Genomic DNA, 15,224 nt, shown 5'->3' with positions numbered 1-15,224 from the left:
ACTCACTGCCTCAATATTTGTGCGCACCTGTAATTTTTAGGTCATTGTCCAATTATATAGTTACATTTTATTCTATTCTTTATTATTCACTCTTCTCTGAGCAGTCTTTTTAGGTTAATTTAGAGAATACGTGGCTCATTAACAGGGGTGAATCGAAGTTTTCTGATTAGCTCCTGAAGTGTCCAGCTCTCCTTTCAGCAGTTTTAAAGGAAACATGTCCAAACACTAAATCTAAAGCCGTTTTCAGATGTGAACTCTGGAGGAAGTCCGCAGAATTGGGTCCAGACTTTCTCCGGAGGTTTCCTTTCACACCAGAAGAACGCAGAAGAGATTCTGCTCTCAGAAACATGACATAATCATTCTGCCATGCAGATGAGGGTCTCCTGCTGTGTTCTCACATCTCACATCATTCATCATTCTTCTGCTGACTTTTTACCAGGGGGAAAGGCCGGAGCGATACTTCACCACCCGTGAAGTATACCTCAAATTATTCTAATTAAAGAAAGTGACATTCAAATTTTGACACAACTATAAGTACTTTTTTGGTTATATATATATATATGTAGTATACTAAAAGAACCCAATAAATAAAATGCAGTAATTTTGCAGAATCACCCGATGATAATATGACTACTTTAATTTCTGTAAGTGAAACAATTTTTAACAACTGAACCCCTGTGCAGTTGGACCTATAATAACACAGCACATTCTATTTTGATTACACATCTTATTATTGATATACAGACGTGTGACTGCCAGGATTTAAGATTTTGTCCGATTGAAGATGTAGTGACACATAAAGCCATCCCATAATGATCACTGCAACCATGGTGACCTTGGCCTGAAAAAGCTCCAGCGTCAGGGAGCGCTACACTGTGCAGCTGCTCCATTATCCCGACAGTAAAAGATTGTTTGTTCACAAAAAGCCGACAGAAAACACAATCTGCTTTGTTACACTTCAATGGGGAATTCATGTGGCGCTGAGGGAGACTGAGAGAGATATGAGGACGGGGGGGGGGGGAGAGAGAGAAACATAAAAGCCAGCGAGAGTCAGTCTGCATATGAAAGGTGAGAGAAAAAGGAGAGTGTGAACAGAGCAGTCACTGTGGTGATGGTCCAGTCCAGAGAGAGACACAATGGGATGCCGTGAGGACACTCACAGTCACACACACATACACACAACACGCACAGACACATACATGTGTTTATAAATAACCAGTGTTTGATGTCAGCTTTTCCTGACAGATGGAATCCACATAAATTAAACCCTGAGAGAAAGAGTAGCCCATAGGATGGAGAGAAAGAGGCGGCAGGAGACGTGAGCTTTAACTCCATGAACCACGAAAAAAGTGTCACTTTGCCGTAGAACTTCTCCTGTCACGTTGTCATGGTAATAAGCATCAGCACATTACACCGCATGCCTCTGGCGGAACAATCCGATGGTGATTGGGCTCAGCGGTCCCGATTTCGGCATAGTCCCGCGCTGTGAGACACATGCTAATGCTGCTCTGCATGATAAAAAGATAAGGAAGGAAGAGAAGAAAAAGAAAGAGTAAAAGTACCTCGTAACGCAGCCGTCCGCTATGCTTCAGAAATTAAAAAGGAAATTAAAAGTGGGACATTGACCTGATATTAGGAGCGGGAGAGATTGAGAGATGAGAAAGGGGCGACAGGGGCGACCGAAAGGACCGAGATCAATATCTTCTGTATAATTAACTACAGCTTCCTGGGTTGCTAGGAGACCGAATAGAGATGAGAGAGAGATGAGAGCGAGAGAGAGAGAAAGAGAGAGACAGAGACAGAGACAGAGAGAGAGAGAGAAGAAGAGGAGAAACAAAGAAAGACACAAAAAGGGGATGTTGGGGTAGCAGTGAGGAAGAAGAGGTAGAGGAGGGAAAATGGGTAAGGGAGGGTGTGTCTGATCTTTAGGGGGCTGGATGAATTAATTGGTGAGATATCGATAATGACTGTCCCCTTCATCTTGACGGCTCATCATCGTCCACACGTCCCTCCACTCGTTTTATCTTCTCTACTTCTTCTTTCGCTCTCTCCTCCCTGTCTTAATATATGTCTCTAAGTTGTGTACTCTCTCCGTCCATCAGGTGGTTTCACTGTATGTTCTTTACAATATAACCTATTACTAGACGTTTTTTTAGACGTTTGCAAATTACTTGATGTTTTCTTCTCTCTCTCCGTTTCTCTTCATCATATACTTTCTCCGTCACTGTAAGTCTCTTGTGTTAATGTGCACACAGGTTTAAAAGTCTGAAATCACTCACTTTTAGACCTATAGTTAAGTCTTATTAGAATCTATTAGGATTTAGTCCCAACAAACATTTCATACATCCTCTATGCGTTCGTCATTTGGATGAGAGTTCACTTTGAATCTGAATAACAGCTTTTTACATGTGTTCTCATTGAACAGTATTGCTGGATTGGTGCACTGTTCCTTTAAATGGAGCAAGAGGATGGGGAGAACAGGGAGGGAGGGGGACAGAGAAAGAAAGAGAGAGAAGAGGAGGAGAGAGAGAGAGGGAGACCTTGAAAAGGGGGGGTTGTGTGCACTCTCTTCCCCGACCTAGAGAGGTGTGTAGGTTGAGCGTCTTTTCAGCAAGAAAGAAAGAAAGAAAGAAAAAGAGAAAGAAAGAAAGACAGAAAATTGCTGAAAAGTCTTGCAAATCTTTCGAGGATTGGTCAGTTGAGCTGTCACCGATCCAGCCTTCCTAGAGAGCGTGTTGGACGTGGAATCAAACTGCTGATGCCACTGATGCCTGATGTCACTGGGTTTCCTGAAGGGATTTAAACAGTCCTGAAGAAAAGAGAAGAAAAGAAAAGTCCTACTTCCCCAGGGACGGCTACAAGTATGAGGTGACTCCTCCACGTGTATTTGTTGAAGATTGTCAAGGTAGACTGAGATTTACTTGAATATTGATTCAAAGCTTCAGAATAATCCTTGGATAAGATGACATTGGGAGAATAGAACAGGAATCTCCTCTGTGTGTCTTCAGAATAGATTTAACAAATTCAAGTTTATGAATTTAAGATTATAGATTATTTCACCATTTGACGCCACTTTTGGACATATGTGACATATCGTTGGTTATGAGCCCACCGTTGACATGCACTGCTGAATACTTTTAGCAATTTCCCAAAGGATTCAATCACTGATTTCATCAATATAAAATTCTACTGAATCACCAGTCATCTTAATCCAGAGGGAGAGGAAGAACTTGCGACCTTCATTCATCAGCAAATAGCTTGTCTTTTTAAAGAGATGGCACATAAAGAAGGAGCCAGAGAGCATTGCCGTGTGAAGGCAGTGGACAGTCTCGGGGCCAAAGCCATGGCCGGGGCCCCAACAGCTGGGGGAGGAGTCGTGGTGGAAGTCAGGGAGAAGAAGGGAACCCTGCGGGCTGCGATACCCACAATGCCTTTCCCTCTGGCAGTCATCTGTCTGTTCCTCAACACCTTCATACCTGGACTAGGTGAGTTGGGATTAAGGTTCCCCTGAATTGATCCTTAACGAATAAGCAGGCTGGAGCATGAGGGAGCATCACCCTCATTTTTGTCTTAATTTTTCCGATTGTGAGAGGAATGTAAATCACACAAGTTGCTAAGTAAAAAAAAAGAAGAGGGCAATCGTGAGAGAAAGCAAACATGGTGGAGCTGAAAATAGAGCGGTCATGAGACTGGAAGACACCTGCACAGACGTGGGGGAGTTTTAGACATGAGGCAAGCAGGCGTGTCAAGAAAAGGAAACAAGATAAACAAACATGAAGTCAGAAAATGAAATATAGATAAGAATGAAGATTGGCCATAATAGCTGCATGTAAAGTTTGCAGGCTCTGGCAAGTTAAAATGAGTGTCCAATGTGCCTGTGTGTGTGTGTGTGTGTGCGTTTGTGCATTTAGATGGCTGCATGTGCAAATGAAAACGGGTGAGACAGATAGTGAGGGACCATGTTCACACCTCGTGCTAAAATAAGAGCGTCATGGTGTAAATACTGACAGCCTCCATCTGCCAGGTGTTATGTGAAGTCTGGGTGTCATCACTGCAGGTAGAAATGTCATCGCTTCGAGAATAAAGATGCATCACAGGCGTCAGCGTCACGGGCGCCTGAATTATCACAGCGGGCGGACGCATCATCGCCGTGGGGAGACGACATCTGCATCATTGTTATGTGTGGAAACCTTGACGTGGTGATGTTGTGCTCCGCAGAAGACAATGAAACGATATCAGGGATCCAGCTTAAACTGTGCACAGTCAAATATGCATTTTCTACGTTAACAATAGCCCCAATCAATCATTTCTGTCAATCTTGTCCGGTGTCATCAGTGTCACAATTGCAAAGTCAGCTCGACACTAAATTAGCTTTTTCCCACCCGGTGATGATAAACTGGTCCTCCTCCCTGTTGCCCCCTAGAGGATCACAGATGATCCACTCTGCAACGAGGAGCAGAGAGAGCACCTCCCCAACTAACAAGTGGAATTTTTGACCACGATTAAAAGGAGAATGACCACAACATACACAACATACACAAATTACAAGATATGCTATGTGTAGATTAGAGAGTGGATACCCGGGCTCATTGGAACACATTGGAACCTTATAGCCAGTAAAGAGAGAACTTACCAGTTTCTCGTTGCAGAAAGTGATAACTTGTTACAACCATGGGTTCTGTATGAAGATGAACAACTCATCTTCACTTCATCCTTTTGTACAAAAATTAAACAAAAATACAGGCGTTGCAATCTTGGACAGATCAATCCATGTTCGTCTTTTTGTTGTTTCTCTGTGGAGTCGAACCAGAGACCTTTTCTGCCCATAGTCCAAGTTTCTGCCACTAGTCCACCACCTCTCCATATGACCAATACTACAGCGAGCCACCAGATGGCGATCAAGATTGCATGGCTTCACTTTTAAGAGATGTCATGTCATCCATCTTTGATCTGAGGTGTGATTTAACCCTTTGATTTTCCATTTTGTTTCTTTATAACTAACTAAAGTCGTGTTGCAAATTAGAAATAAATCTCGATAACACTTCCAAGGGTTAAAATCTGGTCCACTGAGATTCCCAGCAGTCCGTTAGAACTGAAGAAGCCCTTTTGGATTAGAGGTGAAACCGCCAGTGAAACCGCCAGTCCCAGTTGACCTGTTTTTAGCACTTGGTTATACCATGACCTGGATGACATAGAATCTCCCCGGGCACTCGATAACACTTGAAGACAGGTCTGCTACTGCAGCAACGTTTTGATTTGAACATGTGTCCAGCTCCAGGCGATTTTACAGAATCCAATTTAAATTGACCTACTGTGGTTTTCCAGCAACATGAATTCAAATGACTTAAAAAAAAACAGGTGTCAAGTCTGACTCAGTCACTTCCGGCACAGTTCACACCCGTATGAAAATCTCAGTGTGCGCATTTTGATGCCGATACGATCCCAGATGAAAACCACTTTCTATTTTTAGACACATCTCTTCCTGCTCCTCCACCTTTTCACTCTAATTCCCAGGGTTTAATCCTGCACTCGTTTGCCTGTCTCTGCATGTGTGTGTCTCTCTTCATAGTGAGATTACCTAATAATTTGTGGCGGCTGAAGACACACACTCACCTCATCAATATGTTGATCCCCACTTGGTGCATAACAAACCCTGTGAGGCTAGATCTAGGTTAGTGAAGTGTTTCAGCAGGAAAGCAGCAGGACATGAGATGATAAAATTGAGTGAGGTTCACTTTAGGAACTGCAGAACATAAAGAAACACAGAGGTACAAAGACGAATAATTAAAATAACTCTGATGTTTTCTGTGATAGTGAGACGTCTCCAATGCAATAACTCCCAGTCCATCACCAAATAGCCTGTGGTGTGTCATCTCAGTCCCCTCGACTCGGATCTGTGGGTCAAAACTCTCCAGGGAGTCATTATCTGTGTGTTTGTGTGTACTTGTGTGTGTTTGTGTGCGTATCTCCATCTCTTCCCTCGTCTCCTTCCTTTTGTACTCACTTCATTATTTTTCATTCAGTTGACACATTCATTCCTTCTTTTCTCTGCAGCCCTTTCACAATAAAGGTTGAATCACTGCCTGCCTGATCACAAACATCAATGTCATGAAAACAGAGTCAGCCTATCGTCAATCTTCCTTTCCTTTCCACGTTGTCTTGAAGACATGTGTCCCCAACATGTATGAAATGTATGAAAGCATCAAGGCACCACCTCATCTGCGTGTCTGCATATCCAATGTGAATGTGTGCGCCTGAATGCCATGACATTTCATTGAAAAGCTGCGGCTAGTTGTCATGACAACACTGACTGAAATGAACACAATGCATGCATGCGTGTGTGTGCGTGTGTGTGTGTGTGTGTGCGTGCGTGTGTGTGTGTGTGCGTTTATCTGTGTGTGTCAGTGCCGTTTGCAAATGAATTGATCGAGACTGAAAGTAGCGTCTCATTCTATTTAACCAATCAAATTTAGAAATGCTGTAATTGAATTTGAGCAGAGCGTCACATCCAGCAGACATGGAGAGGCACAGGTGTGTGAATAAGATACACGCACACGCACTCACTCACACAAACATACACACACTCACAGAAACAAATAATGTCGGGCACTTTTGTAGCACAACAGAGAGCACCTGGGTCCTTGGTATTATTTATGTCTGTAAAGTGAATAGAGCCTTTGTGCAGAGAAACAGGGAAACTGAAAACCTTACTTACTGCAACACACAGTATATTTACTATGGAGTAATGATTTGTACTTTAATATTAAAACTAGATGAGAAAATGGATGCTAATCTCATGTTAAGGTAATATTCATAGAAAGAGTTCATCAAGGAATAGTTGCTAATTGTCAGATTTTCAATTTTGGGCAGAGGGACAGCTCCCAGAAGTGAAGCCAAGTCATCTGGATCGCCCCCTAGTGGCTGGCTGCTGTATAGGTCATAAGCCCCACCTCTTCTAGAGACACGGTTCAATTCATCCATTATCCATGCCACTTATCTTTTGAGGGTAGCACGGGAGCCGGAGCCCATCCCAGATTATGTTAGACTGGAGGCGGGGTGCAGCCGGCCTGTCACTGAGCCAACATACAAAGACAAACAACCCATCACTCTCACTTTCACACCTACTGTCAATTAAACCTCCAAGTTTCTCCAAGTAAACCTTGCCCCAATCTGCCAGCCTTTGGACTGTGGGAGGAAGCCAGAGTACCCGAAGAAAATCAGCACAGACACAAGGAGAACCTGCCATCTCCACCTGGATAGTGTAGTAACAGTTAAATATGATTTGGACAGTCAGGCTATGATGAATATTTATAGAGATAGACGAATCAATATTGACCCGCTGACCTCAGCTCAGTGTTAAAGGTTAGATTTGATCCTTAGTGATTCTCAAATGTGAGGAAAAGAGTGTGTTTCCTCAGTCAGAGCTCTACACTGACTTGGAGGATGCAAACTGACAACCTCCCTCTCCCTGCTCGGCTTCTTTTTACTTTACATTAATCACGTCCGACGATATTTGGCCTAGGGTTGGGGTTACAGCTATGTCAGGGTTAGGGTCAGGCTGGGGTTAAAATGCAGCTGAATGAGTGCTACAAGGGGCATAGGCAAGCAGAGACTGTGAATTTTAGAAAATACTTCCCCCAGTCCTTCTTTAAAACCTGGATTGATTTGTCAGAATCCCACCAACAATGGAAATAATCAAAGTATATCAAATTATCAAATAAGAGTTTTAAAAGACCTCAGACATGGACGGGGAAGTCACAAAATTGGTTCTCACAAATATTCTCATAATAGGAGAGATAGATTTAAGACAAGTGTTAATCTTACCGATTAAAAATATCTGACTATACATGCATGTGCAAAACAGGTGAAGGCAAAAGGACTAACAGCTCAAACATGGTCCAAAAAAAAAAATCAAGTCCAAAATGATGTACACATTGTCAAACATGAGGAAACACAAAATCACTGACACACACACATAAGGAACAGGGGAAACAAGACGCAAAGCACAGACACTTTTTATAAGGGAGGCGAGGTGATTGAACACAGGTGAAACGCATTAGAAACAGGAACACACAATCACAGAGGCGGGAAAACAGGACAAAGGCAGGAAATAAAGTCAGAGGAAAGACAAGGAGCTAAATTTACAAAAATAAAACACAAAACTGAGAATTTAGAGGATAACTCAAATCCAAACACAAGGAAAACAAGAATAGTAAATATCACAGAATTTATATATATATGCAGCCTTTTCTGATAAATTGATTCAAGATCAATTCCTGGATTCAAATATCACGGACCTCTAATTTTAAATCAAATTTTAAAAAAGCATAAAAGAAAACCTGAATCGATAAATCCTTTTCATGGCATCCATGTTCCTGTAGAGACTCCAGGAAAACTTCTTCACCGTGAAGTAATGGAATGACATCCAGTTCTTTGAAAGCAGATTTAAAAGAGCAGTGAAGAGTAATGCAAGGAAATCTGTGACTGATTACTTTTGCTACTGAGTGATAGATTGAGTAATGTGATTCATTTACTCGGTCATATTTTCAGGGTGACTTTCCCATTGCTGTTTAACAGCTCACCTGTCTCTCTTCTTTACTTGTTCGTTTTCCGTCCTTTGGCCCCCCCATTTGTTTTTTGTCCTCGCCCCTTCACTGTTTCTTTTCTTCTTCTCTATCTGTCTTCCTCACACTTACACTCCATCATTAACCTCCTACACGGCCAGTGGGTGCTCTGCAGCGTTCTTTGTGTAATTACAGTCATTAGTCTGGGTAATATCCAGGCACACACACACGCACACACACACACACACACAATCTCCCACATGCACCGTGCAGAGGATCCAAGAGCTTTTCACACATGGAGGAATGTCACAGTAGGTTTTTAACAAAGGGGTTTACAAGCCTTCATGAATTAATTAATTTATTGTTAAAGTGGAGAATCGCTCGGTACAATTTTTGTTTAAATCCATCTCTGCACTTTCAAACACAGCAAAGCAACTTCCTCGATGTTTGGCCTTTTTGTTCTGGACCTCTATCTCCTCACACTGCACAAAACTGAAGCCAAAATAACCCACACACGGATGCTGCCATCTTGCATTAGTGACATCATTTTCAGCCAGATTCTTGACAGCATAGTCATCTTGGAGGGGCGTCATATTGGGGTTGCTTTTGCCTATTTACCAAACAATAAACCACATAATCAGCGGATAAAGCAATAGCGTAAACAATCATTCTCTGCAGTTCTGATACACATGTCGATCATCAAGTATCCATTTACCTGACAGCAACTACAGAAGATGTAAAACTGGGGCCTGCTGTCAATCATGGCTCGAGTCTGGAGGTGGGCAGCTCCGCCAGCAGCCAGAGCATCTGCTGGTGGGTGTGGCCTGCGACCCAAAACATGTCTCAGTCTGATCATATTGCTTTGAAAGCTCGTTTTAGCCCCCTGCAGCTCTTTCTGCGAGAGGCTTTGAAATGAGCATCAGCTAAAAGCTTGAAAGGAAAATAATAAATCTAATTTCTCTCTTCTTTTAGTTCCTTTTTCTCTTCTGGGAGCTGCTTATTGTGTTGGTTTGGTTTCTACGGGCCTAGTGAAAGAAAGCAATATATTTTGGTGTTCATTTGGAATTGTCAGATATTTTGGGATATGTTGAGTTTCTGAGTTTTCTATAGGGAGAGATTCTTTGAGGCAGCTCTCATCTATATAATCGGAAAGTGGAATGTAAAACTGAAGAAGTGGACGACGAGGAAAACAGAGAAACAAGCTGAGAGAGGAAAAGTGATGAGAATATAACTTCTGAATGAGACGTCTTTGGCCTTTCTTTGCTCCAGACAAACACGGAGCAGCTGGTGCCCTTGTTCATCTCGTCCCCCACCTGCTTGGCTTGCAATGATATTTGAATTCCTCCAATGTGACGAGAAATAAGGTAGCAGAAAGAAAAGGGCCAAGGCTGTGATGCGCACAACACCCACCAGGCTCTTTGTGTGTGTGTGTGTGTGTGTGTGCGTGTGTGTTTGTGCGTGTCTGTGTGTGTGTGTGTGTGTGTGTGTGTGTGTGTGTGTGTGTCTGTGTGTGTGTGGAACGAAAGGTACAAAAACCCTGCAGGGAGAAAGAAAAATCAACAGATTCACTGAATAATTTATAATTTTTACACAAATGAAAAAAGAATTTCGACTTAGTCTCTCAATGAACAGAAAACGCATCACATTCAGACAGTTTAACAAGAGACATTTCGACTTTCTCAATAGATACGACCTAAATTAATGAGTGGGAACACTACTGAACCAAAAGGCAATGCCTTTTATAACAGCAGCCAATGTAATGCACACACACATCTACACAGTTTGATTGCTGGAGATGCTGATTGTAAACTGATACCTCATATCATTGTTTGGAACAAAAAAATCCCTGTGGTCAGCAGATAAATTAGACAAATAAATCTCCCAAATAATGTCCAAAGTAGAAGTCGTGAAATGTAAATTTTACACAATCACTACAGAGAGCTGTGGCTCAGGAGGTAGAGAGGATTTCCCACTGACCAGAGGGTTGGTGGTTCAATTTACATTCGTAAAGTGTTCTTGAGCAAGATACTGAACCCCTGAATTATCCCTGACGGATGTGTAGACAGATAATAACTGGTGCCTGATAGAAAAAGCACTGTGTGAATGTGTTTGTGAATGGGTGAGTGTGACTGTCCTGTAAAGCACTTTAAGTGGCAGATCACAACATACACAACCTCTGTAGGTTGTTACATAGTCATAATTTAAAAGATAGTTGAAAATTAGATGAGGGAATTCATCGTACCCAGAGATCCTTCTGTTCTGGATGAAAGTGTATTTATTTTGATGCCGTCGAAATCTTTACACAATATTTTAGGCGCTATAGTTTGATTTTCTACAATCACTACGAGACTCGAACCAGGACGAGATAATCATCGAAGTTCAAATTATTTCCGTGGGCTGCTTTGAGGTCCTCCTTGGGGATTTGATTACAGAGATACAGAAAAGTTCCTAAAGAGACGTACATGTTTTCTTCAGAAGAGGAATGTATGTTTCTGAGACGATGTGATTACCACGACAAACTGCAGAGACCGAGTCCCATGTGGGATTTATTTTTAAACCTTTTTTTGTATTTTGGTTGACCCCTCGTATTTCTGTTTTTAGAAATGGATGGGAACAGGACATGGAGGACGTTGCTATTTGCAGAGATTTCAAAATAAAGATTTCAAAAGTCGTTAAATAAATAAATAAACAGTGGTAAGTTATCCTGAGAGATTGGCTTTGGCTGGTTTCTCCTGTTCCCAACGACAAATGAAAGTAAAAAAAAATTATAATTTTATAGCGTGTGTGTCCTACTCCTAAGGGGATGTTGTCATGGAAACATTATGTAATTAAATAATCTGATTTGTAAGCACTGAGAGTTACTTTGGCCTCTACGTTTTAGTCAGCACACACGCACACACACACACACACACTGGAGTCACGGTACAGTGACTGGGCTCTGGGAAGGTCCAGGTCTCCAGATAACAGGATGAGGAGTGATATTGGATTTCATTCAGGCAGCCAGGGACTGTCCGCAGGAAGCACCAGTGTGTCTGTCTTTTTCGCTCTTATTCATGACTCAGATCTGACGTGAAGGAGAATTCATGAGGACTTGGGGACAAGACGACTGTGGTGCAAAGAGAATTTGCTCTTTAACTAGACTATTTTTTTTAATAAAGATAAGTGCAGTTACCAATTCTAGATCTATAAGTCTAGTTGGGTTTCCTGTTCAACTGAAAGAAACTGAAAGAAAGTGGAGCCCAGACACGCACTAGACCAGCTGTGAGTCAGTCACATCTGTCAATCATTAAGTTTCCCTCAATTTTTTATGTGTCAAATCACTACTTCACAAAAGCTTACTGGAAAAATTAACACTTGAACAAACATCAGTGTTACAAGAAACAAAAAATCCCAGAAACCCTATTTGAGAACATTTAATTTAGCATATACAATGATTTTTTTTAACTTGGCCCCTTGTCCCATCTGCTAACAAGGAGGAGGCAGTATTTATGACCTGTACAGCTCCCAGCCACAAGGGGGCGCTCTAGACAATATGGCTTTGCTTTGGGGGAGCTGATATTGTTGTTCATCTTCCTATTTATTCTGTAAATGTCTCTTTTCCTTCCATTAAGGATAATCCAGAGTAGGGGATGACAAAAGAAACGTTGAGACACATTTAAAAAAAAAACACCTGCAGGACGTTTCATTTCCGTTAGAAATAAATAACTTTTTACCCCAGTTATTGATTCATTCATTCCGAGCCGCCATTTAGAAACTTCAGTCTCTAAAACTGCCGCCTGTATGATACGTGGACAAAGCAAATATTTGCAGGTCATTCGATTCATTCAGGTTGTGTTTCATTATTAGATGGTTCCACAAAATGGGAATTGGGAAACTGGGATTAATGAATCTCTTACAGATACACATGATGTTGACATAATGAGCTTTTATCTGCCTACGAATCGCAATCTCCGACTAATCCCTAATCACACATCAGTAATTGTGTTATGTGATGATTAGCCAGAGTTAGCATGCTAATATAAGATCTAAATCTTCAGTAATACGTTTCTCTCCTGGTTTATTTGGTTGGAAAGAGTCGGCTGTGTTTCACAGGAGGCAGAGTGGAAATCTCCCTCAGGCTTTTTCTACACGCTGAGACAAACAAAGGCACTGATCTAATAGAAAAGTAGGACCTAAAATATGAAAAGAAAATGATTCATTGAACCGTGTTGTTGCCGTTGTGTTTAATAACGAGTTGCTCTGCGGGTTTGGGCTCACAGGTACCTTCATCTCGGCCTTCACGGTGCTGTGTGGGGCTCGCAGCGAGCTGGTCTCAGAGCGAGGCGTGTGCTGCGTGTTCTGGCTCAACGTGGCGGCGGCCCTCATCCAGATCCTGACGGCTGTCATCATGGTCGGCTGGATCATGAGCATCTTCTGGGGAATGGACATGGTCATCCTGGCAAGTCAGTAGCTGTCGATCTGTGTTGATCTGTTCAGGCCGACAGTCTTCTCTGCTTGTTGCTGTCTCCATTCCAACTACATCAAACATTTTATAGCATCACATTTAAAATGTAAAAAACTTATCTGATACAACCTGTTCTTTTCTTTGTCTCTGTAAACTTAAACGTATCTTTCTCCCTCAAATATGTAAAGGTCCCTTAAACGGCACTATATGAATTTAACCTATTATCTATGTTTTCCTTTTCTCACATGCGACACTGTACGTGTAATGTTCTGTGTGAAGGTCTAATGATATTCTGAATTTTCCAATAAGAAAAAACGACCTAGTAAAGTTCTTCATCTATGATTGTTCCAGTGTGCGGTGGATTTCTATTGTCCAGAACATAAAAAATGTCTGATTGACATGCTGCAGTCTACAAATAGAAACACTATGAATTAACGAAGAACAATGGGAGTAAGCAAGACAGTGTATCTGACACATCTGTCACACATTCAGGTGTGCACATCTTTTCAAATTGTCCAGAGATTATCGCACTGGGAGGCACATTCCTTATCTATGACATGCATGGACACTGTGGTTTATTTATATTCCCAACATACACTGTCCAGCTGCCGAATCGACACACTATGTACACAGTATAATCTGGAGCTGAAAATAGACCCTACATAAACCATTCACCCTTTCTAAAAGGGATTATTCATCTTAAAAGGTATTGTTGGTGTAGGTCATTTCGTGGGATTTGTTTATGATAACATAATATGCAAACAGCCAACCTTATCCTTGGAGGCTTGTGCTCACGACATTGGACATTTATCAGCTCCGAGAGGCACAAATATGTTCAAAGAAAGAAAGAAAGAAAGAAAGAAAGAACGACAGATGAAGAGACAGAGAGGTTGGCCTTTTCTGTCAGCAGTGTCACCTTCTTAGGCATTGATGCATGAACAACACACACACACACACACACACACACACACACACACGCTCACACACAGTCGTATTTCCTTAACTTCAGAGGACATTACATTTACTTACATTTGTTTCCTGCCTAGTCCAACCTTAACCTTAAACTATACTTGTCTAAACCTAACCCTAACCCATGAGCAAAACTTTACCTTAAACTGACCCTAAACCTTCAGCTTGATATGTAATGGCACCTTTTATGGACTTTTTTGGTCTCATACTATAAGTCATTTATTGCTTTTTGTGTTTATAATGAAGACAGATCACCACAATACCTGGACCACCCACCCACCCACACACACACACACACACACACGCACACACATCATTATTTTCTCATCGCACCAAGGCAGCCTTTGTATATTACTTCACTGCTCTCTTCTTTGTGTAAGTATGAATGTGCGTATGTGAGGTAATTGCTGCCTGTGTGTTCATCCAAATGTGCACACGCCTGCAGGAGTCTGTGTGTGCGTCAGTGTGCGTGTGCGTGATGTACAGTAATTGTGTGTGTGTGGGAGTGAGCGGCCCCCCCGGTGTGTTTTGGTTCACTGCTCCCCACTGTTCTTCAGGCCTCGGGGCACATGTCTTATTCATCTGTTGCTGCTAAAGTCTCACCTCGAGTCAGCGCTCAGGGCCGGCTGGAGTATCCAATGTTTATATTGAATAACACAACAATTTGCTTCTGCTGAAATCTTTGCCCCCCACGTCAATTGTGAATTTCTGAGTGTTTCTCTCTCCTCCTGAATCCCAGTGATAATGTGGCACATTTATCCCTTGTCGATCTTCCCTCTCCTCCTCTAACGAGCCTGCGTTGATACGATCAGTGCGTTCTTTCTTCCCATACCTCCGTCTCCACAGACACCCCCCTTTCCCTCCTCGTTCTCCGTCTATCTAATGATCGTGGTATTATCTTCCTCCCACTGATCGTCCCCCTCCTGCCTCTCTCTCTCTCTCTCTCTCTCTCTCTCTGTCTCTCTCTCTCTCTGTCTCTCTCTCGCTCTCTCTCTCTCTCTCTCTATCTAATGATTGTTCCTATTTTATCTCTCGCTTCTTCTCTTTCTCTCTCACGCTATTCCTCCCACTCTCTGCCCGGGCCCCCTTCTCCCTCCCCGCCTCACTTTCATCAGTTGTTTTTTCCTCACTCGCTCTGTTTACCTCTTGTTTTGTCTTTATATACAGTCTATGGTCTCTGGAAGTTCCTAGATTGCCTTTTCTAATACATACAAACCCCACAAACTGTTTAAGAATCATGTCTAACT

At 42.2% G+C, this 15,224-nt stretch overlaps 1 protein-coding gene across 1 annotated transcript; it reads left to right on the top strand.

Annotated features, from left to right (window-relative positions):
- Positions 1 to 2,565: 2,565 nt before the first annotated feature.
- stum (stum, mechanosensory transduction mediator homolog) lies at positions 2,566 to 13,014 on the top strand. The gene is made up of 3 exons (XM_062411992.1): positions 2,566 to 2,868; positions 3,273 to 3,485; positions 12,824 to 13,014. The coding sequence occupies exons 2-3, from the start codon at positions 3,275 to 3,277 to the stop codon at positions 13,012 to 13,014; spliced, it is 402 nt and encodes a 133-aa protein (XP_062267976.1). The 5' UTR covers positions 2,566 to 2,868; positions 3,273 to 3,274.
- The last annotated feature ends 2,210 nt before the right edge of the window (positions 13,015 to 15,224 follow it).

The sequence above is a fragment of the Platichthys flesus genome, chromosome 18, assembly GCF_949316205.1.
Source record: "Platichthys flesus chromosome 18, fPlaFle2.1, whole genome shotgun sequence".
In the NCBI taxonomy this organism is placed as follows: domain Eukaryota; kingdom Metazoa; phylum Chordata; class Actinopteri; order Pleuronectiformes; family Pleuronectidae; genus Platichthys; species Platichthys flesus.
This window is presented reverse-complemented; position numbering and strand designations above follow the sequence as displayed.